We start from the raw sequence: 25,715 nt of genomic DNA on the forward strand, positions 1-25,715 counted from the left end.
GCTGCTGTTCATTGTATGCCTGTCAGAAGAATTCAGCTATGTCCCCAACTGCAATATTAGCCAGGCTTTAGCAAAGGAAGACATGAAAGTGCTCCAGCTAAATGGAAATATAGTTTTTAAAAAACTAGGAAGAAAGATGTCTAAAGCAGTTGACAGCACACATTTTTACATAAAGGCAGTTCCAATGAAGATGCATGGATAGGTTGTGTGGAGTGAGCAGGATACTGTCCTGGTCAAGCAAGACAGCATGAAATTGTGAGCACCCGTTCACTCCTCCAGCTGCCTCAGGAAAGGCTTGACATTGCAGGCAATCCCTACACCTCCATATGCTTAGGCAAGACGCAGAGATGTCAGGTTCTCTGCAAAGATACAGAAGAGAAGGAACAAGATATACTTTGATGAACATATTTCCACAGCTGGAACTAGAATTAGAGACATCCAAGCTTTTTCACTCTAACAGCACCACCAAAACCAGGGTATGGAGCAACTGGCAGTTTACTAGAAGATGATCACTCATCCCTTTAGATCTTTATTCCATGTTCCAGGCAAGGTGAAAGACTTGCTTCTAAACCAAATTAAACTCTAGGTTTACAGTTTATATTAACCAAAACTTCAGTTCATCTGTACTGGTCAGAAATCTCTCTAACATCATTCTTTGAATCTCCACCTTCAACACCTACTTTCCATTTGAGGTCCACTTTTTCTATGACCTCCAGTGGGACCATTTAATCGAGCTTTTCACCCATAATCCTATTTTCAAGGCTAGGCAAACAATAAATGGCATTATGGACAACCCTCCTCTCTTATTCTACTTGCTATTCAAACTCAAATTGAAGGGAACATTGGCTCTAGGCTCTCCTGAAACTCTTACACTGCCTCAAGGGATTAACATTCCACTAGTCAACAACCTATAACATCTTCCAGCTGACAGAGCCACCAAATAACCAAAATCTAACAAGATATTCCACTTGAGCCTGTACAAAATCCTCTTAAGTGAAAGGAGTTCCAGAGCAAAATTCTGTTCAGACAACTCCATTCTCCCAGAAAGGCAAAGTGCAAAGGGGAGAGAGGGGAAGGTTCACTTGGGCTGTCCATGCAAGTCTCTACTTGCTTGCTTTTAACAGCCTGCATCGTCAAGCCGAAACCTTAACAGACAAGACATGATTAGCAAACACTTTGTGCTCTTAAAGGAGAGTAATTATAGGCATGTGAAAAAGGAAGAGATCCCTGAGGTACTCTTCCTTGTATGCCTCCCGAGAGGCAGCAGGGCCATTAAAAATTCCATGATGAAGAGGAAAAACAGCCTGGGAACAGCCAGGAGGCAATACAGCAAATTAATACACCAGCCATCCCTCGGGAGAACTGCAAGAAAGCAGGAAACTCTCCTCACTTCACAAAATAAAATTATACCGCTAATGATAACAGTCACCACACACACATAACTGCTTCTCATGATGGGTGTGAAATTCCCAGTGCTGTGCATACACTTTGAATGAAATCTCTTCTCATCACAGACATAAAGCAAGAACGGTAATCTTGGTAGTGTACAATTTATACAGCCTTTCAAATAAGACTTCCCAAGGAACCCTCCACATAAAACCTCCTCCTTGACACTGAAAAGCCTTTTTTGAACATCCCAAATTATGCTCAGTATTCTAGCCTTCAGCTCTGCTTAAATGAAGCACTGGGTTACCAGTCCTCCAGATGAACTGCACCAAAATCTACCCCTGAGACAAAGCATTACCATGGGAGAGAAAAGACTCCACCTGGTAACTATACTCCATTGGACAACTTTGTGACAGCAGAAACTAAGCAGAGAGAGGTAATTTTACATGGCACAGTGGACATCAGGTTGAAGAAATTGGATGTCTGCAACATCAAGACAGTTTCTTCTCTAATGCATTTCATCTCATTCTCAGGGGATTAACTTCCCCCCAAAGCACACCATTCTGACAAATTTCTGAGTAGAGTTTCTCGAGGATAAGGTGCAAGCTGTTAGGAGCTTATTAAAGCACAAATTACTGGAATTGACTCCACCTGTGGCAAACAAGGAAGATGTTAACTGGGGCTATGTCTGAACAGCACTTACAGAGATCACCTGAACCTCCTGTAAGAAAATGGACTACTAATAGGCTTAGCACTTGAAGCACCTAAAGAACAACCATTGTCAAGAAAGTGCTTCTGTGAAGGAACAATTCCTTCTGTGCCCTTGGCAGCATCTTTACATAAAGCAGGCACCTTGCACTGAAGAGTTCAGTCTTTGCCACATACTGGATTCATTCTTTCCATATTTCATCCTATAAAGACTTATGAGCACATTTGACACTAAAATAGGAACTACTTTCTCAAACTACAGGCACTTAAAAGCACAGCTGCCTCTGGGATAGGACAACTTCTCTGCCAATATTGAGCAACAATTCACTGGGGATATGTTTGTCAGAACACCAATCAGCAATGCATTAGAGGAAGGAACCAAGCACATATTCATCGCTTAACTAGACTAAATATTCAGCAAAAGCAAGCAAACATGGTCCCTCCAGGTTCAGAAATACCTTGCAATAACCAGTAGCTTCGGAAAGGGCCTACACTCATCATCATAAAGGTAGAGACTTTGCCCTGTTTGAATTTGTGAGCAGGATTTGTCTAGCTTTACTTTCTGGAAGACAAACTTCTGTGGAACACTAAGTAAAGTACTCAAGGCAGAAGAAGGGCCATCCTAGCTGTAAACAAAGAGACCAATCAACCTTGCTTCATGGGCACAAAACATCCATGGAGCAGTGCAATAGCACAGAAACAAACCAATCTGCTGATGCACAATCTTCTGAATTCTTTTTATTCTCATCCAGTTGAATGTTTAAGAGCAGATTTCTTCTTCCCTCCCCCTTTCCAGCTTTAATATGCTGGCTACAGCAGCATGAGGTCATGGTACAACATCACAAAATTCCCTGCAGAAGCCAGTGGGAGGAGAGGCTTTGCTGGGTGGGTGCCAAGCTTTCGTTCAGACACATACAACCTCAGTACATTTTTCATGCTCTATTTGCTAATTAACAAGGGAAAGAAAGCCATGAAGCTAAAGTCCAGACATTTCTTTCAGATTTGGTCTCTTGTACAAGCACATAAGCAGAATTGTGTCCCAGGCAAGGCTTTGTCTCCTTGCATGGGTGAAGAGCTCAAGGGCACCTTACCTTTAGATAGTCACCTGCAGCATAAGAAGAGGAGTCACCTCCAAGGCCAACACTTGAATTTAATTTAATCTTAGTCAGCAGAAGGGGCCTGAACAGCATATTAACCTCAGCTATGCAGACTCAAATGCACCTCACCATTTGGCCAGATCAGATCTAAATTTCAGCTACAGCAACAGAGAGAGGTATCACACCATCAGAGGTCACTTCAGGTGAGTTCTGAATCTGCTCAGAGGGTCTATTTTAGGCACTCAAGATACCAAAATGTCTCAGCATGTTACCCACACAAGCCCATCAGCACTTTCCCTCTCATCTTACTCCAATTTTAATAGTGGGCAACAATACTATGCCCATTTGTATCCATACAACAGCAACTCACTGCACAATTCAGAACAGATCACATTTATTTCTAAAAGGACAGCAAGTTTTGCCTGTCTATCATACACTGTTTCACATACTCTAAGCTTTTAGTATATTGAGATACTCAAATAATCTGCATCAGTATGTTTTATGCTAAGTTTGAATGCAGGCCTCCTAGGGAAAAGCGCATTAACTTTCAGGTCTGTGAGTATTGTTCAGACCACATAGTACTACTGAAGATAACCATGGGAAGGAAGCAAGATAACCCCAACAGAACAGAGCAAGGGCATTACCTGGCAGTGCAGTGTGCTGGTGAGCATCTTCGGTGGGAAGCATCAGCAAGCACATCCAGAGAGTACAGAGGAGATAACGGATTGAACTGGAAAGTCAAGAGATTTATTTAAGCGAAGCATTAAAAGAAACAGTCTCCAGATACAGCTTCTCAGATACATTCCCTACAGCTGTTCATACAGTATAAGGAGAACTTTCTGACACATCAAGGGGTAAGACTAGGTGAGAACTGACTGTCTCTTCAGACAAAAGACTAGCACAGGGTGCAACGACAAATCTCATAACCATCTTCTCACAACAGACAGCCTAACAAAAGCATACTCCTCTTTCAACTCACATTATTAAAAATGCTGGTTAAGTAAGAGCATACTTAAAGAGCTCTACTTCTGCATACCATGAGCAAAAAGCCTGCAACCTTTTTGGGAAATCTCTTGTCTACTTTCACATTGTACAGAGAAAAGTCACTGTTATGAATGGTGCAAGAACAGAACTTCCTACAGAGCGGTTCAAATATTCCCTATGGTCACATGTATCACTGAAACAGACCTCTAGAAGACTCAGGCCCTACCAGGTTCAGTTCATAATGAGCTCTCAATTCATGCCACAACAAGTGAGTTGCTCCTCCCACTGCCAACCCACCTCACAAGCTTTTTTTGAAAACTACTTTAAACCAAGTTTCTGAAACACTGGGGTCAGGCATATCTCAGATCCCTTGTTAGACATACATGAAACAGAAGGCACCAAACCTGTGCAGAAGACACAACTCTTCAGATTTTTTTAAAGGTCAGACAGAAATGGAACAATCTAGTCAATCAATGCATGGACCAAACTTTGCTCAATATGCAAATCTAAGGTTTAGACTGGTAGTTTCTCTGTGGTATGTGAGTTACACTTCAATTCAGCATCTCCTCTTTATTTATAATTCACATCACAAAGAGGAAATTCATTTCCACGTGCTTTGCAAAGTGCTACAGCCATCTCCAGAACACTTTTCTTGTGTTACTAGAATTATTGATGCATTTTTCAATAAAGACAAATGAATAATCCACAGCTGTAGCAGAACTCATCATAAAAGCCATTTGCAACTCTAGAACTCTGTACTAGGCCTTTGCCTTCAACCTTTCTGAGAAAGAAGAGGCACTATGCACCACAAAGCTGCTGCTATCAGGGAGCTCCTCCTTCCACTGGCCTATTAGTTTACTGTCAATGAAGTAACACTGCAGCTGCACAGTAGGGGAGAAGCACCAGTAACCCTCTGTAGTTGATTCAAGTTCATTTAAGAAAAACAAAATTTATTTTGTCCATTTTAAAGCTTATGTAGTAATCATTCTTATCTCTAGCAATAGAAAAGTGGTATGTGAAATGTTCTCATTAACAGAAAATACACAATTGCACAAAGGCCTGAAAATTATTTCTCGCCATATATGTAGTTTTAGTCACCTGAAGGGTATAACAGACTTCAGTCCTACTGCTCACCAACCGAAAAACAACTTGCAAGTAAACAGAAAGGAGCGTGCATGGCTAGGAACAATCTTAAAATGTGAGTGCTCAAATGGAAGATCCTTTTTGCTTTCTGCTATCAAGAACTCAAGCTCTTATATCTAAAGTAAAAATGCCTCCTAGCACTGAAGCTACAAAAGGCTTATCAAAGAAAGTAAAAGTGTATACATAAGAGTGTCAGTTATAAGAATGCCTGTTTCTCTTGCTTATCACCTCTTACAGTTTCCTGTGATGGCTGCTACTTAACTACAATCGTTACTTTCTACTTACCATTTTTTCCCTTCTCTATTGATGAGGCTATCAGTTTGGCCTGAGCCAAACATGGCAAAACAAAGCATTTAAAAAGAGGAAACTCTCCCAATTTATATGGAAACTTGCAAGGCCAAAGATCCTGTCAAGAGTCATTTTCCCTCCCACTCACTGTCAGAGAGGAAGGCCTACACTAACCTGAAATACAGAGCTTATCAGTTTAAATAACATAATGCCGGAGACATGGATTGTGTTCAAAGCCCAGAAGACATCAGTTACCAAGGTGAGAAGGGACAGGGCCATCTTACCTCATGTGCACAGGCCACACCATAAGGAAAATCAGAAGCTGGCACTTTGTTCTTTCTAGAGAAGGAAACCAAAAAAAAAAAAAAAAAAAGGTAGAGCAGAGTCAGCTTACCTGATTGCGATCTCTCTTCCCCATGGATGGTAACCAAAAACTGGAAGGAGGCACTCAGAAGGACAGGTGGGAGCAATGCCAAGGAAGGAACAAACACAGGGGAAGACAAAAGGGAGGGTTGGGGGTAAGGAGAGAAGGGGAAGAGAAGAACAAAGATGGAGGGAGAAGGAAAAAGATTAAACATCAGCAAGACCGATATGAAAAGCAACACATTTCAGATCCAAGTTAGAAAACTGGATACTAACAGCTGGTTAAGGCAGCTACTGCACTACAGTCAAGAGGTGCCATCCTTACCTATCCATTGCCCAACTAGAACAGCATTAGAGGGATGCCAAAGGATAGGCACCATGAGAAGTTCTGGTGCTGACTACAATTTAAATACACTAATTGGACAAAGAGAAGGAACAGGAAAGAAACAGAAAGCAATTTCGCGGCTGCCTTGTCAGCATGATTTCTGCAGTCTGGGTGTGTGTCCGTAGCATGACTCCACACAGAAGCTTTTTAATTAACTAACATATAGGGCTCAGTCTTCTCATACTGTGTATAACATCTGCAGTTATTGCAATAGCACATTATAAGGGAGGTGGAAAGACAAAGCTGACTGTAACCCAAAGGCATTTGAACAGCGTCCACACACTGTGGCAGCCTTATAACAAAATGGAAGTCAGCAGTTGCAAATAAGTAAACAGAGAAGCCACCAGTAGAGGACTGTCTCTCATTCCACAGGTCACTGCACACTTAAGTTATAATCTGGCTCTTCATTCCCTTCAGTCCCAGGAGGGAAGAGGACTCAGTAGTTCTCCCTTCCCTCCCAAAGTTCTACACAACAGCTGTTAAGGGCCTTACTCTTTCTGGCGTGGATCACTAACAATACGACCTAGCCTCTCGGTGCCCAGAGTGCTCATGGAGGTCTCCTGAAACACAAAGACAGACAAAAGGTTGTAGACTCACATAGTGAGCAGACATGATAGTTTGCTGCTACCCGTAAGAACAAATCTCATCCCCCTGGGCCGTACCCTTTCCTTCCCAGCCCACTCTCAGATAAACATATTCACCTTCTCCTTTCAGAACCCTCAACCCAGCCAATTTAACAAATTACAATGGCAGAAAATCATTCAGTTTTACTTGTGGGGTTTGGTTTTTATTATTTTAGTGATTACATTTGCTTGCACAAGGGTGCAACAAGGACTGGACTAGTACAAAGTCAGCTGGGCCAGAAACAGGCTGACAGACAGGACATCACACTGTCCCACTGTCCTAGGCTCAGATGGGATACAGTTAATTTTCACAGGAAGCTGAGAAGGGACACAGCCAGGACAGCTGACCCAAACTAGCCAAAGGGGTATTTGATACCATAAGACATCATACTTAGTATATAACTGGGGGAGCTGGCTGTGGGAGGCAACTGCTGCTCAGGAGCAGGCTGTGTATTGGTTTTCTGGATGGTGAATGATTGCATTGTGTATCCATCACTTTGTAAATCTTTTATTGTTATTAATGTTGTTAATCTTTTCCTATACTGTTCTGCTAAACTGTTTTTATCCCAACCTATGAGTTTTCTCCTTCCCAACCCACCAGGGGCAGGGAGGAGAGAGCAAGCAGCCAGCTGGAGCTAAACTACAACAGTTCTGTTTTGGTGCCCAACATGGGGCACAAAAGGCTGAGATAACAACAGATCTGATCAGAGTGTGTTAAAACAAATTTGTTACATGCATTTATTATATTAGTTAAATAGTCACTTCTCATAATGTTGTTTTGTTTCTCCACATGGTTGTGTTATATAAGTTCTTACATGTTCTGTGTATTCCCTGCAGTGCTGTTTCTCACCTCTGGGAGAAGGATCAGGATTACCATTTTGCTGTCCTGTGTAATGTTGCCTTATGATAACATCACTGGCCATGAAAGTAAGCTGGTCTTTGTACACAGCATCACTGTCACTTCTGTACCTCAGGTGCCTTCTCTTGGAATTGATTAGTAATCTCAGACAACCTATGGGGAAGATGGAGGTGATACTTTCCCCTTCTTTCACTTCTACTTTCTCCTTCAGGCTGGGTACAACAGTTTTTGAGATTTTTGAACATCCTTGGGATGTTCAAGCCAGCATGCTCTTACTGCTATGTCTCCTGAATGTGTTTCACGTACTACCTGGAGTTACAAAAAGATTTTTTAAGAATACCACCCAGATATCTGCCCTGAGGCTGGATAGTCATGGGTGGCACAGCATGATGGACAATATGGGCAGGTATCTACAGAGCTTCTCGCCTCCAATGGTGTGGAACTTGACTCCTGAACAACTACAGGACCCCAATGAAGTGACAGAATTTTTAAAAGGAAAATGCTGTGGCTATTCCAAAGAGGCACAACTTACCACATTATCCTGGGCCCTGACCTGTATCTACCAAACAGTGCTCAATATTATGCAGCACCCTCAGGGGGAAGAGAAGGAAAGCAGGCCAACAGACACTGCAGCTACTCCCACCCTCATGCCAAGCACTGCAGCTACCCCAACCTTGGCAACAGGCACTGTGGCTCCTCAAATCCTGGGGAAAGGCACTGCAGCTGAACTAGAGAACCAACCTGTGCCAGTATCAGTCTCTCTATACAGAAGAAGAAATATACAAAACAAAAAGTTCACTTAGTGAGGGATGATGATGAACCAGAGCCATCATAAGAACAGGAGGAAGAGGCAGAATCAGAAATAATTGCCCCATCCCTACCCCTGAGTGAGCTGCAAGATACATGAAAACATTTCAGCCACCATTCAGGCAAGCACATTGTTACCCGGCTGCTCCAGTGCTGGGATAACAGGGACAGTAATTTGGAATTAGAGGGTAGGGAAGTCAAACAGCTGGACCTCTGTCTAGGGAAGGAAGCATTGACAAGGCAATTGGGAAAAAGCCACAAGCCCTCAGCCTCTGGAAGCTACTTCTGTCAGGTGTGAAGGAAAGCTGCCCCTTGAAGGATGATGTTGCATGTCACCCAGGCAAGTGGACCACCGTGGAGAAAGGTATCCAGTGCCTGAGGGAATTAGCTGTGCTGGACGTAACTTATAATGATCTGAATAATGAGCAGTTACTCACAGATTCAGATGAAGTCCAATGGACACAACCCATGTGGTGGAAGTTTCTACGGGTTGCAGCATCATTGTGTATTAACTCATGGGCAGTAATGTCCTGGAAAGAAGGCGAGGTACAAATGGGATGGATTGGCTGGCCAACTCCAGCAATACAAAGGAAATCTCTCTTCCTCCCTGTGAGCCTACGTCTCTGCTATGGAGAAATTGCCAGACGTGCTAGCTGAGAAACTGTCCTGAGAGTTCTAGAAATTCAAGGGTAAGTTCTGCTCCCCACCTGTATGAACCAGTATCTCAGCTATTATATTAGAAGTAAGTATTCCTTGGCTCAAGAGAGAGGATATAAAGGATACACACCATAAGGCACTCTGTGGTTTTATCTGTGTGACCATGGAGAGGACATGAGGAAGTGGAATGGAAAAAATCTACCTCAACACTGGAGGCATGGGTATGTGAATTGCAAGGAAAAACAATGACAAAAGGGGATGCTGCTCCAGTTTCCAGCAGGCAGCTCCTCAGACAGAGTAGAAGGGCTGATCTTATGTCTAATCCTCTTGAAAGGACTTCTTTTTCATTTTTACAAGAAGCCAGTAACAAATACTGTAACCAGGCCCAGAGGGCCCTGGTTCCATTCAGGTGGAGGAAAAGGATAAGCAGGTTTATTGGACTGTGTGGATTCGATGGCCTGACACATCAAACCAAGAGTGTAAGGCTCTAGTGGACACTGATGCCCAATGTACCCTAGTGCCATAAAGCTATAACAGGGCAGAACCCATCTGTATTTCAGGAGTAACAGAGGGATCCCAACAGCTAACTGTATTGGAAGTTGAAGTAAGTCCAAGCGGGAAAGAGTTGCAAAAGGCCCCCATTGTGACTGGTCCAGAAGCCACAGGCATCCTTGGCAAAGACTACCTCGGGAAATTATATTTCATGCACCTGAAAGGGTGCTGGTGAGCTTTAGATGTAGTAGCCTTGGAGACAGAGGAAATTAAACAGCTGTCTACCTTGGCTGGTCTCTCGGAGGACCCTTCTTTTGTAGGGCTGCCGAGGGTCAAAGAACAACAGGTGCAAAGTGCTACCACAATGTTGCACCAGCAGCAATATTGCACCAACCAAGACTCCCTGATTCCCATCCACACAGCAATATGTCAACTGGAGAGTGAAGGAGTGACTGGTAAGACTCCCTAACCCTTTAACAGTCCCATATGGCCAACAGGAAAACTTGTAGAGGTTGGTGACTAACAGCAAACTATCACTGAATGCAGTCACGCTGCCACTGAGTGCTGCCATGCCAGACATGCTAGAGCTTCAATACAAACTGGAGTTGAAGACAGCCAAGTGTTATCCCACAACCAGTATCGCTCATGCATTCTTCTCAGTGCCTTTGGCAGCAGAGTGCAGGCCACAGTTCACTTTCACTTGAAGGGGTGTCCAGTACTGCTGGAATCAGCTGCCCCAGAGGTAGAAACACAGCCCTCCCATCTGCCATGGACTGATCCAGACTGCACTGGAACAGGGTGCAGCTCCAGACCACCTGCAATGCATGGACAATATCATTGTATGGGGCAACACAGCAGACGTTATCAAGAGAGAGAAGAAAATAGTTCAAATCCTCCTGAAAGCTGGTTTTGACATAAAACAAACGTCAAGGGACCTGCACAAGAGATCCAGTTTCTAGGAATAAAACGGCAAGATGGGCATCGTCAGATCCCAATGGATGTGATCAACAAAATAGCAGCTATGTCCCCACTGACTAGCAAAAAGGAAAAAGAAGCTTTCTTGGGTGTTGTGGATTTTTGGAGAATGCATATTCCAAATTACAGCCTGATTGTAAACGCTCTCAAGCGACTCAGCTGAAGAACTATTTCAAATAGGGACCTGAGCAATGACAAGCCTTTGAACAAACTAAACAGGAGATAGTTCATGCAGTAGCCCTCGGGTCAATCCAGGCAGGAAAAGATGTAAAAAAATGTGCTCTACACCACAGCTAGGGAGAATCACCCTACCTGGAGTCTATGGCAGAAAGCATCATTGGAGACTTGAGGTCAGCCCCTGAGGTTTTGAAGTCAGGGATAAAGAGGATCCAAAGCCCACTATACTCTGACTGAAAAGGAGATACTGGCAGGATATGAAGGGGCTCAAGCTGCATTGAAAGTGGTTGGTATTGAAGCACAGCTCCTCCTGGCACCTCAACTGCCAGTGCTGTGCTGGATGTTCAAAGTGAGGGTCTCCTCTCTACAAACCATGCAACTGATGCTACATGGAGTAAGTGGGTCACACTGATCACACAATAAAATCGAATGGGAAACCTCAGTCACCCAGGAATCTTGGAAGTGATCATGGACTGGCCAGAAGGCAAACATTTTGGAATATCACCAGAAGAGGAGGTCATGCATGCTGAAGGGGCTTCAAACTACAAGAAAATGAAAAGCAATATGCCCCGTTCACTGATAGGTCCTGTCATATTGTAGGAAAACATGGAAGGTGGAAAGCTGTGACAACAAGTCACACAAGCTGTTGAAGATGAATCAAGTCAATTTGCAGAGGCGAAAGCCATCCAGCTGGCTTTATATATTGCTGAGCAAGAAAAAAGGCCAGTACTTTTATCTTTTTACCAACTCATGGATGGTGGCAAATGCTCTGTGGGGGTGCCTACAGTAATGGGAGCAAAGCAACTGGCAGCACAGAGGCAAAGCCATCTGGGCTGCTGAATTATGGCAAGATATTGCTGCTCAGATAGAGAACCTGGTCGGAAAAGTACGTCACATATATGTTCACGTACCCAAGAGTCAAGCCACTGAAGAACATCAAAACAATAGGTAGGTGGATCAGACGGCTAGGATTAAAGTAGCTCAGGTAGATTTGGACTGGCAACATAGGGGTGAATTATTTATAATTCAGGGGGCCAAGACAACTCAGTTCATCAAGAAAGGGATGCAACATATAGATGGGCTCATGACCGAAGGGTCAACTTTGACCATGGATGCTACTGCACACAACTCGCTCTGGCAGCACATTTCTCCCTGCAAGACACTACCCTGTATATGTGCTTGATGCTGGCATACACACACGGTCTGAAACATGACCTGTTCATATCTGCATAGCAACTACCACCAAGAAAGAAATATACTCTGTTGTAAGGGTCTGCAGATGAGGATAGAAGCCTTTCACAGGTAAGATTCTTCACAGCTTTTGCCAGATATATAGGTAAAACACACTCAAAGTTTGGGGGGAGTTGTAAGGTTGCAGCAGGGGTGAAAGATGGGCTATTTGTTACAGCAGGAAAATTAACTTAAAGTGCCGTAATGTTTAAATTTACGGTTTATTACTGTGTAAATTACAAGCCGTACTTTTGGTAATTAGCAGCTCGCTGGCGGGGAGCTCTGAATGAAACTCATTATTTATGATTACAATTTAGAGAGAGATGGGGAAGGGGGAGCAGTGACCTCTGCTGCAAATGACAAAGATCCCTTTAAGGTGATGAAGATGAATTAAACAAGTAAATATTATCCTTCCCACTCAGATCATTAGAGGTGCTGCCAACAGGCCAAGCCACTTGCAGGTGGCCTGAGGAACTCTACCTAAATCCAGTGTCCTGCCAGCTGAGGGTTCATATCTTAAATGCTGGTTACTGCTACACAAGGTGACTAGAAGAAAGAAGGGGCAAACAAGGATCTTTCAAGTGTGACTGAACAGAAGGAAGAAGTCGCACTCCTCTACAACCCAGGCCCCTCTAACACACCTTACTAACAAACTCTCTAAAGCCAGCCAGCTCATAATATATGCCAATATTTTCACAAGCACTGAGCACATTGCAATAAAAGTAAAGCCAAACACAGCTAATACCTTTCTTCTCACAAACATCTTTTACAAGAGACAACAGCACTCAACACTCCAAGATCCGAACCTGACCAGGTATATTCCTCCCTCTTTTAGACAGGCACCTGCAAGGTACTGCTTATTCCCTCAGAAATAGGAGTAATATTTTGTTTGTTGTTTTTCCTACGCGTAATAAGCCTAGTCAATGGCTTTTGGGTAATTTTGTCTACATTATTGCATATACCCCTTTATTCTTCTGTCTCTCCACTAAAAATGCAACTGTTAAAACCACCCTCCTTCGCTGACACTCATATCGGTCTGCTTCCCTATCTAAAATTTGGTCTTCCTTCACCTTTGAGTCACTTCTCTGCCCTTGTAGTCTCAGATTATGAGCATGCACAAGTCTCATGCCATTGTCATTTTCCCCTACATTCTGTCTAAATCTTCTTCATGTTTATTCTCCCTGTCATTCATCTTCAGACCTCCTTTCATACTGCTTTTATCACTGATCAACTGTCTTTGCCACTCCAAACCTACCTTAAAATCCACTTAGTCACTTAATCAACTTCTGACAGTCAAAGCAGTTACACAAATCAAACAAAACCTGAAACAAAAAATGAAAAGGGCCCCTTCCTGCAGAAAAGATTTCACATGGTATCTTAGGATAGTACATCAGGACTGATCAGCATTGGAAATACTAAATTATTATCTTGCAAAAGGGAATACCTTGCCAACAAGCCTCCTCCGACCTTTTCGGAGACAACGGGCAGTAGCTCCTGGAAGGCGATTCAGGCGAGCATGAAATCCTGAAAACCAAACCCAGAAAAAACTGAGTAACGAATACAAAAGATTTTTCACAACAAAACCACCAGGAAGAATAGTTAGTTCAGTGGTCAGATCAGATCCTCTGTCTCTTTTTTCCTCAATCTGTAAGAGGCAGATATGCCCATTAATGCACAAATCACATAAAATCCCTATTAAAAAACAAAAAAGACTCAAGAATGTGGGCAGCTGGTATGAGTATTTTAGTATCCTCTCCACTAGCGCAGTTATTTTTAACTGAATCATTAAAAAAACCAGATCATTCACACCAGTTGAAATTGCAGCACCTATGAACAGAATCTACTCTTGCCATCACATCAAAAGTTCTCGAACACAGGGCATTCCTTGGGGACCTCACCTTTCTGAGCTGGCCGTGAGGGCAACAGGAACGTGGAATCTGAGAGCTTGTCCAGGCCTGAGTCAATCCGCTCCACTTCAGATCGGTGGTCAGCTCCCCACTTGGGAAGAAGGTTGGGGACAGTGAATCCTGGAACACATTCTCCTTCATAAAACCAATCACTTTGCTCATCATCTCCTAAAGAAATAGCATGAAATTAGCCACAAGTAACATAAATGTGCCCCATGACAGTCCCACAAAACAGTACAGGTAGGCATTTCTGGATGTGAAACAACCAAAATCTCATTTTGAATTCCTTCCTGAAGAGTCTTATATTTGCATTCTGTTTCAATGATCTGCAGTAACTATGGGGCCTCACTAAATGCTTTAAACAATCCAACTCATCAGTCTACAGAATTTCCCTCTGGAACAAAGCCCTCTTTATAGACCTGCCTAGGGCAGCTTTAGCACTCTGTTGTGACTGCATCTCATCAACCTTAGTTCAATGTTGTGTGATGTCTTATGCAGAACTCTTTCTCTCAAGTAATTACTGTGAAAGAGGTAGAAGTCAATCATTTCACACGTGTTATAAGCTGTCACAGGAGACACTTCACAACAGGAGAAGAACAGGCTCACAGAGTAAGCAAAAGAAGCATACTCACTGATGAGAAAGGTCCCTAGTCTCCTAAGATAGCAGCTAAGAGGAAAACACACAACTATTAGAAATGGTCACTCTGAGTGTAAGTACTAACCATGTTGGAAGTCTGCCTCAGTCCAAATTTCTTATAATCTCTTGAAACAACAAACTCTTTGTAAAATTAGAGCAGCAGCTACTGAAGTCATGACCAAAGTCTCCATAAAGCAGGGTCACTGTAATTAATGCAGTTGTAGTCTGAAACTGAATTGCATCAGACACCATTCATGGTAAATCTGCTTGGCCAGGAATCCTCTGAGAGCAGTAGCACACGAGCAGCCTAAAAGAAAAGCAGGAGGATGGCACACCTTGCTTTTCAGTAACTCAATTAACAGTCTTGTGCAATTGCATGGCATTTCACCTTGCTTTAAAAACCTAACACACCTGACTTAGGCTAAACTGTCATTTGCCTGCCATTAAGTCTCAACTCAAGCATCTCCACTTATTCTCCTTTCCTCACCAAGTTACATTATCATTGACTAAAACCCATTATGCTTGCCCAGACATCTTGCCAGGAAAAACAAAACAAAAGCAATGCACACAACAACAACAACACATAACCAAACAAACAAAAAACCCACCAAAACAAACCAACCACAACAACAACCAAAAAGCACAACCCCATCCCATGCTGCAATCTTGCACATACCAGAAGAAGCAACACCCAAAACCAATGCTAATCAGCAACAGGTAGGACAGTCAGAACACTTCATCTCTAAGCTCTGACACTGCTTTTTATTTCTGTGATATGTCAGTTGATGTAGCATGCTTGTGACAAATATATTTTAAAACATAAATATCCCTGTCCACCTTTAAGTCATTTAAAAACAAGTAATGTTGGATAATTCTTCTAAGTTATCATAAATTGTGCAAAAATATCTCTAGGGCTTTGGATCTACAAGCACAGTGCACTGTCATATCTCAAATCACTACTTTCATGAGACAAACTTCAACTATCAGGATCATATGCTAATACCACAGTAACTTTCACTGTGAGAGGTCCCAATGCATTTAACAAAAAAAGCTTATAATCAGTTTATAAACTAGGATCATCCTCTGCTCACAAAAGTGCACTAGTACCTGGAATTACAAAGACAACCTATTTAATTAGCAACAGCAAGAATAGTACACGACATAACCTCAAAAGAAGCTGGGGGGGAAGGACAAAACAAACAAAAAAAAACCCAACAAAATACATTCAATTTAAGTACACTGCTATCCTAAATTTCCCATTATTCAGTTTGGAATTGTACTAGAAAAATATTTCTAAGGTGATGATCTGTGACAAAGAAAAAAGTTTTGTGCTCTCTCCATCTGACTGAACTGGGGAGCTGTTATTGTTTGCTTTATGATTTGGAATTGTCTAAAATAGTTAAGGAATATGTCTCTTATTTAATCTGAAAGCACAACATTTTTAAAGCCTTTTTAACATAACTGTAAGCTAAATCATCTTGGCCAGTGTTGTAGTTTAACCCATGTATGCTACTTCTAGTAGCAGCCAAAAAGTTATGTCTAAAACAGGATATAAAACCAGGGCAAGTATATAGGGCAAGTATATAGACAAGTATATATATATATATATATATATATATATTTATCCAGTCTACGTCAATCTTGCCTTGGGTGATAAAGTAAAAATTCAACACTTCCGTCACCACCCTGCTTCATCATCTGAAACGCAAGTGCTCACTAATTTCAGCTCCCCTAGAACAAGCATCAGCAAAAAGAGAGGACAGAAGATTTGACTTTTCTGTTGCTTTTTAAGGATGGGAGACTGCAAACAGTTATTTTTTCAGCAAAAGTCAAAGGTAATATTTTAAATTCCTACACCTAGGGAAAGTAAGATCCTAAGATCACAGCAGATCACTACAGCCTAACAGATCATCGGAAAATATTAAGCATATTTGCTAACATCAAGTTGCCTCACACACAGATACCTGGGTCAGTAACAAGCCAGGGGAAGCAGCGTTTCCTACCAACTTACTGATACTACTTCCTTCAGCACTCACATATTCCCAGAAGAGATCTCATCCAAATCTTAGCTCGTGAAATGTGACAGAATCGGAGTGCACACCACCAGAAGTTGCATGAAATTAAAGGTCTCTAGGGTCACATTCAACCTGCTCCAAACATAACAGCCCTGAGTGCCTATGTGCCTACCGCAACCTCTTTCACACTTACTTCTGCCGTATCTCCCATAAACTGGACGCGGATAAATAAAACCAGATTAGACTCCACATTTAAATGGCCTAAGAAACCATTTTTACAACAGCCATTAAAAATGCTAGGCTTAATTAATGCACACAAGAGCAAGTGAGGAATGCATACTTAAAGAAATAAAACTTCTCACATATTACCATTGTCTTCTTTGCACAGGCCATTAGATGACTTGTCAATACTAAGTGGTGTTTTTCCCCATCATCTCTTCCCACCCATAAAGAAAATGACTAACAGATTCAGGCACTAATAGTATGTAGAGAAGAATTAAAACACCTATAGAAATAAATGACAAGCTTTGCTCTTTCATGATGGAGAGGTCTAAAATTCCTTTTGTATTTCTGTGCCTTTCCATAATAATAGTGTCTCACATTTCAAATCTTATGGATCTGACATGCAAAGTATTTCAGCAGGATGAGCATACTGTTATCAAAATCACACCTTTGTAGCTCTCAGCTCATTTTTTAACTTCTAGCCCTCTCTGTCCCTCTTCAAACACAGGTCTTTCTTTGTATTTGCAAAGAAATTAAAATAAATTCCCCAGCAACAGATAAGGAAAATCACAGGACAGTTGTTACCTTGACGGCCCTCATCATTGGTGAACAGGCCAGTATCACTGCTGCTGCATACACTGCTGGTTTCACTGGAACAAAAAACAAAGAAACAAACACTGTTACAATTGTAGCAGATACAAAACATAAACCACTTTATTACATTTTACTAGCTTCTCTGAGCTCCAAATGCGTTACATATCTCACATGCATTTCAGACACATGGCTGGCTCTGGCACAGCACATAATTGCTTTCTGTTAAGACCTAGCAATGCTGTATCACTTGAAAAGAGTAGAAACCTGCATCTAGTCTAGTTCTAAGTTATCAAAAAGTAATTAATACAATGGCACTTGCCTCGGGTACTAGAATTAATAATCTAACTATGACATTGTCTTGAATACTCAGTAGGAAATTAAGTGCAGTTAAAAACTCTGTCCTTGGGTCACTTAACAGCTACTGAGAACCCTGTAAAGTTCTTCTCTACTTCAGATTCCTTTTTCTCAAAAATGTTATACGGGTACAAAAACCCCTTCAATCTACAGCAACTTTTATTTCATTTGGAGGGAAGGGCAGCTGCTACATTCACAGCTCTTCAGCTAAATACCTTAGCACAGCATGACTTGCTGCTGATGATTGCAACCTCATTACAGCACACTTTGCATTTGCTGAAACAGTTATAGGCGACTTTATTCCTGAACCAAAGAGTTAAACTAGACATTAATGTGCAGAAAGGTATTAATTGACTGTAAAGCTGCGTGAATATATGTAGCAAAACTACATGCTCTGGTCAGTCCCAAGCATGGCTTTAATGCTGATATTAAATCAATCCCTGGACACTTCACGCAATACTTCTCTGATTTAGCTCAGAGATATCAGAACAAGCAGAAACTGCTTACTGCCTATCCCCTTAGCACTAAGGCCTTAGATACGAATGTCACGTATAACTCAGCACTAGGCCCAATCTGCAATTATGGTGTGCTGCTGTCAGAAAGCATCTCTGGGTCTCTTTTTTCCAGGGAAATTGGATCATACTAGAAACCAGTATCAACTGGATACCCCTTGATTCAAAGGGCTGAAGGATGAGGGATCACAAGATGTGTCACTGCAAAGAATTGCAGGCACATAATAAAACTTCGTTTCGTGAGCATATTATTGGTCTTAGAAAATGTAGTCTATAAAGTATAACCAAATCAACTCATCATGCTGAATATCTCTGAACTCTGCATCTTCATCATTGTATAAAGGCCGTTTAAACTTAGGGGATAAACAGTCTGTACATCATTCCCATATTCCAGTACACAAGTTAATATCAAATTCCAAATCACTCCATTACAAAGTTTGGCCATCCATTCACCCTCCCACAAATACACCATAGCAATTAAGGGCAAGGACTGAGAACCACAAGTCATTTGTTTCATTCCTAGCTCTCCTACCAACTCAGTGTATGACCCTGGACAAATCTCTTACTGTGTCTGCTTTCCCTTTTGAAAGCCTAGATTAATAGTCCTCACGAGCAGCAGATGCGAGGATTGAGTAACTGCTTCATAACAGTTTTAGCATCCTCAGAGGAAAGGTGCCTGAGAAAGGAAAAGGCATTAAGTCAAGATCCCAGACCATATTAACGGTACTTCAGCCATGCTGCTGCACTTAGAGCTCTCTAGTTCCTTATAGTACACGTTACTGCCAGTGCTTTGCCAGAACAAACTTCCACAGATCTCATCCTCTCTACCACCCCTTTTACACTTCAGGGCTGAACACAAACTAGACTCCTACACAAGCCTTTCTGCAGGTCCAGTAAGCACTGATTAATGACCTCCACTTGCAAAGGAGGCTACTTACCTTAACCATGAAATAATGAATGCTATTGATCCAACAAGCTACTGCTATAGAGTGTTATTGATCACCCAATCTTTGGCTAAAATGGTCCTCATTTAGCAGTTTCACTGTTGCAAACACCTGGAGCAAAGCATGCTTATAATTAAATAGTTTGGGGGAGTTAAAGTGAGAGGTGATGGACAGAGATCTCAGGTTTCCCCCATTTATTCTTTCGCCTGAGCTATTGTTTGTGTCAGGAGGGATATTGATTTTCTATAAAAATAAGAAAACAAGAGGCACCAAGGGGCTGCAGAAGGTCAGGCTGAGCTGCATAAGGAGGGGAAGCTGAACACTCTGTCTTTGTCACTTGCCTTCCAAGAGAGAGGAATTTTTTCTTTACAGAAAGACTGGCCTCCAATTCATCAGCTTAGCCATGCTCTTGACTGCCACTGTGGGCTGTCATTGAAACAGCTCCCTTCCAAAGGGTAAAGCGACTGTACTGCACTGCATACTCAGAATGAACACTGGTCACACCCCCAGGCCAGAATACTGTACTGGTTTGCGCTGGGACAGAGTTAAATTTTCCTCATAGTAGCTCTATGGTACTATGTTTTGGATTTATGACCAAAATACTGTTGATAACACACTGATGTTTTAGTTATTGCTGAACAGTGCTTAAACACTGCCAAGGCCATCTCTGTTTCTCATGCTGCCATGCCAATGAGAAGGCTGGGGGTGCACAAGAAGCTGGGAGGGGACACAGACGGGACAGCTGATCCCAGATGATCAGGGGGATATCCCACACCATGTAAGGTCAGGCTCAGCAATATAAGCTGGGGGAAAGAAGGAGGAATCGGGGACATTTGGGGTTACGGCATTTGTCTTCCCAAGTAACCATTATGCATGATAGAGCCCTGCTTTCCCAGAAATGACTAAATATCTGCCTGCCCGTGGGAAGCAGTGAATGAATTCCTATTTCGCTTTGCTAGCACACATGGCTTTTGCTTTACCTATTAAACTGACTTTATCTCAACTCACGAGTTTTCTCACTTTTCCAGTTCTCTCCCTCGTACTACTGGGAAGGAATGAGTGAGCAGCTTTGTGGGGCTTAGCTGCCTATCCAGGTTAAACCACAACAAATACATCTGCACCAAGCCAGTGACGACACACAGCATTGGTGGGTCAGTACAATCTCCAGTTTGAAAAAGTCACATTAAGAGTTAGGGCACTTAAGAGTAGACAAAGTGCACATCTCTCACTAGTAAGCATATCAAAGAGATTTTTCAGACAGTTCTTGGACCATGGTTTGTTCAGCCCTCAAGCCAAACCCAGACCATTCTGGGAGTACTCAGCTTAGACCAGCAAGAGAAAGAACTTCAGCATTCTATATATAATTTGCCTTTGCTTTATTATGGCTACAAGGAATCTCAAAGCATTAAGGGACAGAAAGGCATGTTACTTCTAACAGTCTTAGAAGTTAATTGTTACTTTTGTACAAATATACAAATGGCTACTTAAACTAAGTCCACTTGCTTTCACTGTTTTTTCCACAATCACTTATATATCAGGATTTGAGTCATGTCATTACCCAACTTAGAACCATCATTGTTCCCTCATCATGTTCCTGCACATCCTTCCTTCTCTCAATTTGTGTTCATCTCTTGCTATGTTTGGGAAACAATTTCAAAGATTTAATTTTACACACACTTTGAATCACAATACTGCAGCACATCTGCCTCCAGGAAAAGAGTGGGTGCAGTCCCACACGCAAACTATACAAACTACCTCCTCATTAAGTATCTATATCCAAAGCTTCCTCAATGAATGGGAGTTTATCTACCGAATACACTAGGTTTTTGATCTGACTTAGTATAAGTAGACTTCTAGAAAGCAGAGGAAATGCCGCATGCTTTAATATTTACAGAGATTCATTCCTACATAACAAAGAAAAGCAAGTGTCACTGGAGGGGAGGAAAAAAGTTGTAAAAAAAACAAACAAACAAAAAAAAAACAAAACAAACAAAAAAAAAAATCTGTTCTGAATATACAACTTAGTTTGTCTAAAACCACTTAGTTTTGTGACACTCCTCACTGCTAGATAAGTAAACAGTAGTGAAACCAATTGAGTACCCAAGTGTTTCATAAACCACTAGATCATCACAGACTGCTTCCAAGTCCCACATGCTGTATTGGTCACTCTCCATCCCACCAGCTTGTCTGATGACAACCATACCATTCGCTCTCTTAGGCATCCAGTCTTCTTCTCCCTTCCTCAGGATGTGCCTTTGTTAGACATCTGTGCAAAGTACTTCTCTTACAGTGGCAGAAAAAACAGCTAGAGCAGAGCAAGAGTGAGGTAAGCACAGCCAGTTTCATTCTGCTGCTGGTAGTCAAACACTATATTTAGAGACCAAAGCATGATCATTCACTGCCGTGAGGGATACTCTGCAGTCAAGAGGCTTTATGAATTTCTCCCTCCAACTTTGACCCTCCCTAGTGAGCCACAGCACAGATCACACATGTGGTGTTGGAGAGGTCAAATATTCCAACCCCTGGCTTTCCAAAGAGAATCCCCAGGATTTGGCAGCAGATGGTAATTGTCATTTGATGCAGACACTTGCACAATAACTAGTTTGAGAGCAAGGGACAACTGAGACAGAACAAAGTGATTTCCCAGCATGGTCCTCAAGTAACAGTCCAGATGAAGATGTTTATTTACTCTTTCAAAGGCTGGCACAAATAAAGACTGGATGAAAGCCTGTTGGTTTAAGTTCAAGTTTGACATGATGGAACAGACACTGACTGCTGGAAAAAAAACCTCAAGGAAGACTGTCCATCACTGCCACATCAAGTAAGGGTATCTCTCAGTCCATCGCCACTGATATGCAACATGCAGGGGCTACTCAGTACATTCCCTTTCACGGACTACCAGCAAATGACCACTTTTTTGCTACTTCCACCCTCTAACAGTTACGTGCAAACCACACTGATTCAGTAAAAAATGCAACAATGCAACAGTGGTCCCCTGGATCAGGACAGTGAGGATGTACTACAGCCTATGCTTTCCACAGTCTCCCAGAAAATACCACTGAGAAATGTGTCCTTCCAGCTATTATCCACAAAGCCCTCAATAACCAAGTGCCACCCATCCACTCTAACAAACTGCAGGAGCTAGAAAGCCAGCACACTTAAACAAACCTTAATGTATGAACAATTATACTGGATCAAACAATTATACTCTCCAAATCCACTGTCCTCTACCTGATAGTGCCTGTTACAGTGGATGCATGAAGAAAGAATGAGAACATGACAAATACAGACTGATTGTTTCCTTTGTATATTCCTCCAACTTCTAGCAGTCACCAGTTTAAAGGCTTCCTGAGTCAGATCTTCTATCTGGACTGAAATGCTTAACAGCCCCTGATAAATCTATGCTCTACATCTCCTTTTTGGATGCATTTAAATTTTGGACCTCCAGAATGTCCCACAGCAGAGTTCCAAACCTCAGGTTTTATGAAAAAATATATTTTTTTAATGTTTCCTCAATGTCTCCTGCTTCTTACATAATTATAATTAGCAAGTAAACAGCCCTATCACTTTCTGTAGGCCATTCATTAAGAAAACTCCTCCATTTGATTCTCAGCACTTGTTTCTTTTCTAACCTGAAAAATCTCTTCGTACGGAAGCAGTTTCATAACACCAAACCTTCTGTAGAGAGAATAAAAGCCATATTCAAGGGGAAAACTTCCCAATACTGACACACAAACAAACTTGGACCATGACATTTACACTGCTTGTTCTTATCTCTTGTAAGAGATTCTGCCACAAATCAAAGTTCTCCAAAACTGGACACAAAGACATGGCAGACTCCACCGTTTGCACAAGCTTATTCTGTAAGTAGTAATTCAGTTTCCACCAACTTCTTTATCGTCTAGGTACATTTTCCCCTAGCTAGCCTTTCAGGATGCTATTCCAGATCCAGAGAAGAGATGCTTTGACTGAGGTTCACACAGTACCTGCACAGAGGGCTAGGAGACATGATGGGAGATTTGATCTGTTCTCTATTACTACTTATGGTAAATTCTGAAAACAAGAAACTGAGATCAGTTCATATCAGCCATGCAAAGCAAGTGCCAGCAGTGGATTTGCACTCCAAGCCTCAGGCCACAAGCATGCACTTTGCAGCTGAAGGGCCAGACATTTCAGAGGGCTCCTTGTGTAACAGAAGCCAGAAACATATCAGCTTGCCAGCTTTTCAAGGAAGTGTTTTGGGTCATCAGTACAGCACTGAGAGGAAAGACTTGGAAAAAATCTACAGCTTAGAAGTTTCTGAGCTATTTCTTTTCAAAAAGAGAACCGCACCAAATAATTTGATAAGAACTTCTAAAAGCAAGGCACAGGATTTACAAGCAGCTGCAAGCAAAGCAGCCATCTGACTAGAACAGGGAAGAAACTGAGATCTCACCATTCCGACATGTTTTCATCTGAGCCCTGTTTCTGTTCATCAGCTTCACACTCCATCCGCTCCTTCCTTCCCCCTTTGCTGAGGAAGGGCCTGTTCTCCCCTGATTCACGAAGGCCATGACTGGATGATGTCCAAGGGGCATTTTCCTTCCAGCGCGAAAGACACTGTTTCTTGGCTGACTTGAACCTGCAGCCCCTCTCATAGTTCCACTCTGACACCCTGAGCTTTTGCTGGAGACTGGCAGCCACCTCTGATGTCACACGTTTGACTTTCCGTCGGCGTCTGAGAGGTCGACAGGGTGCGTTCTCTGTAAAGGAGTCTGACTCATGCCACGAGTGTTGCTTGCTCCTCAAGGTGGCACTGAGAGCTGGGTGTCGTTTGACCACTGCCATGTCATCAGAGTCACTGAAATTGGCTGTCAGCACCTCGCGGCAATCCTTGACAGCTTCGTCCAAGCTTGACTCAGAGGCCTCACTGTAGCAGCAGGCATGCTCTGCCTGATGCGTGAAGTCTGAACGTCTTTTACGACCCCGTCTCTTACGAAGCTGACGCCGCTGCTGCCGTGGGCTTAGGGCCATCTCTTCCCATAGCTCATCCAGCTTGTTTTGTTCTGAAGTCTGCTCTAAGGCTGAGGCCAAGTCATGCACCAGTTCATCCATTGGCAATGCTACTAAAAATGACAACAATTAGCAACAGACATAAATGCCGCTACCAATACATCACTAGACTACAATAGGCTATAGACTTTGTAACATTAACCAAGTTACACATGTATTTTAGAGTTGCCTGGGAGAACCCAATGCAGGACAACTTCCACTTCTTGGGCTAACCTTTACTCCTTCCTTTTGCAAAGGTTAAATCCCTCTTCTAACCGTGGTAGCAGAGATGTCACTACTGCAGCAGTTAAGTGCTCTGTGTCTGAAAAGGCCTTACGGTTGAATCTTTTGCATTAAAGCAACATGCTCTATTGCACATCTTAAGAGTATGAGAGCCTGCAACTAGTTCACTACCTGGTGTTGGTAAGCCACAGAGACACATTAGTCTGCTCAGCAAACAGATTGAATCCTCCAAAAAGTAGACAAGCAGCAAAGTGAAGAGTAAAACAGAGGGCAAAAGAGGTAGCTTGTGAGCCAGCATCACTTCAACAGCAAAACAAAGCGCGCAGGACCCTGTGCTCCTTGGAACTGGGTGTATGAGACCGAGCCCCAGCTCCCACTGCCAAAACCTCCCACCGTCGGGGCTGTCAGGCAGCTAATCCCAAATCCCCCACCTCACAACCTCCCTCTCCCCACTCCTGCCTTGCCGACAGGGAATTTCTCTCCCCAACTCCTACCAGGCTCAGAAACACCCGCACCCCTATGCCGGTGAAGCACCTGCTGCCGCAGGCCGCCTCCCTTAATCCGAGCGCCCTCACGCACCCGGCCACACCGACCCCTTCCTCTGAGGAGAAGCCCGTGCCCCGCCGGACAACCCCCGGGCCCTACCGGGAAGCCTTGTCCGGGTCGCCCTCCTCCGCCACGGGCCCGCCGGGCCTCACCCCGACCCCGCTCACCGTCCGGCGCCCCGCTCCGCCAGCCCCCTCGTCACCGGCGCTTCCGGCCTCCCCGGGCCACTTCCTCTCCGCCCGCCCCGCCTGCGGGGCGGGTCTGGCGGCGGGGGCGGGGGTTGCGCGGCGGAGCGGCCTCGCTGCCGGGGCACCGCTCTGCGCCCGTCGCCTTCACACCCGCCCCTTAGGCCGGGCCCCGGGGCTCCTAGGGTTTTAATCGCTCCTACGCCGGTTTCGGCTGTGGTTGATGCCGCCGTTGGAGCCATTACAGATCATTTACCTGCTAACGGGGCGACTCTTGCCATACGTTTACTCTTTAGTTGCTTGGTTATATCATTTTTTAATAGGCAACCAATAAACTCGGTACACAAACTC

The 25,715-nt window shown here is 43.1% G+C and overlaps 1 protein-coding gene across 12 annotated transcripts in view; it reads right to left on the reverse strand.

Annotated features, from left to right (window-relative positions):
* GPATCH2L (G-patch domain containing 2 like) overlaps positions 1–25,394 on the reverse strand; it is a 37,806-nt gene extending 12,412 nt beyond the window's left edge. For 3 of the 12 annotated variants that reach the window (XM_080345655.1, XM_080345665.1, XM_080345663.1), the window contains exons 1-8: positions 25,279–25,392; positions 23,795–24,464; positions 17,541–17,605; positions 14,073–14,249; positions 13,619–13,698; positions 6,847–6,914; positions 5,891–5,945; positions 3,836–3,921 (exon numbers count right to left, since the gene is read on the reverse strand). In XM_080345655.1, coding sequence (XP_080201781.1) covers positions 3,836–3,921; positions 5,891–5,945; positions 6,847–6,914; positions 13,619–13,698; positions 14,073–14,249; positions 17,541–17,605; positions 23,795–24,453 — 1,190 coding nt within the window. In that variant the 5' untranslated portion in view covers positions 24,454–24,464; positions 25,279–25,392. Of the gene's footprint in view, positions 1–3,835; positions 3,922–5,890; positions 5,946–6,000; positions 6,041–6,846; positions 6,915–13,618; positions 13,699–14,072; positions 14,250–17,540; positions 17,606–23,794; positions 24,465–25,278 lie in introns of all 12 variants that reach the window. The other 9 variants (XM_080345656.1, XM_080345664.1, XM_080345658.1 and 6 more) reach the window with 6 other exon arrangements.
* Positions 25,395–25,715: the final 321 nt, after the last annotated feature.

Source organism: Nesoenas mayeri (assembly GCF_963082525.1).
Source record: "Nesoenas mayeri genome assembly, chromosome: 5".
Classification (NCBI taxonomy): Eukaryota; Metazoa; Chordata; class Aves; order Columbiformes; family Columbidae; genus Nesoenas; species Nesoenas mayeri.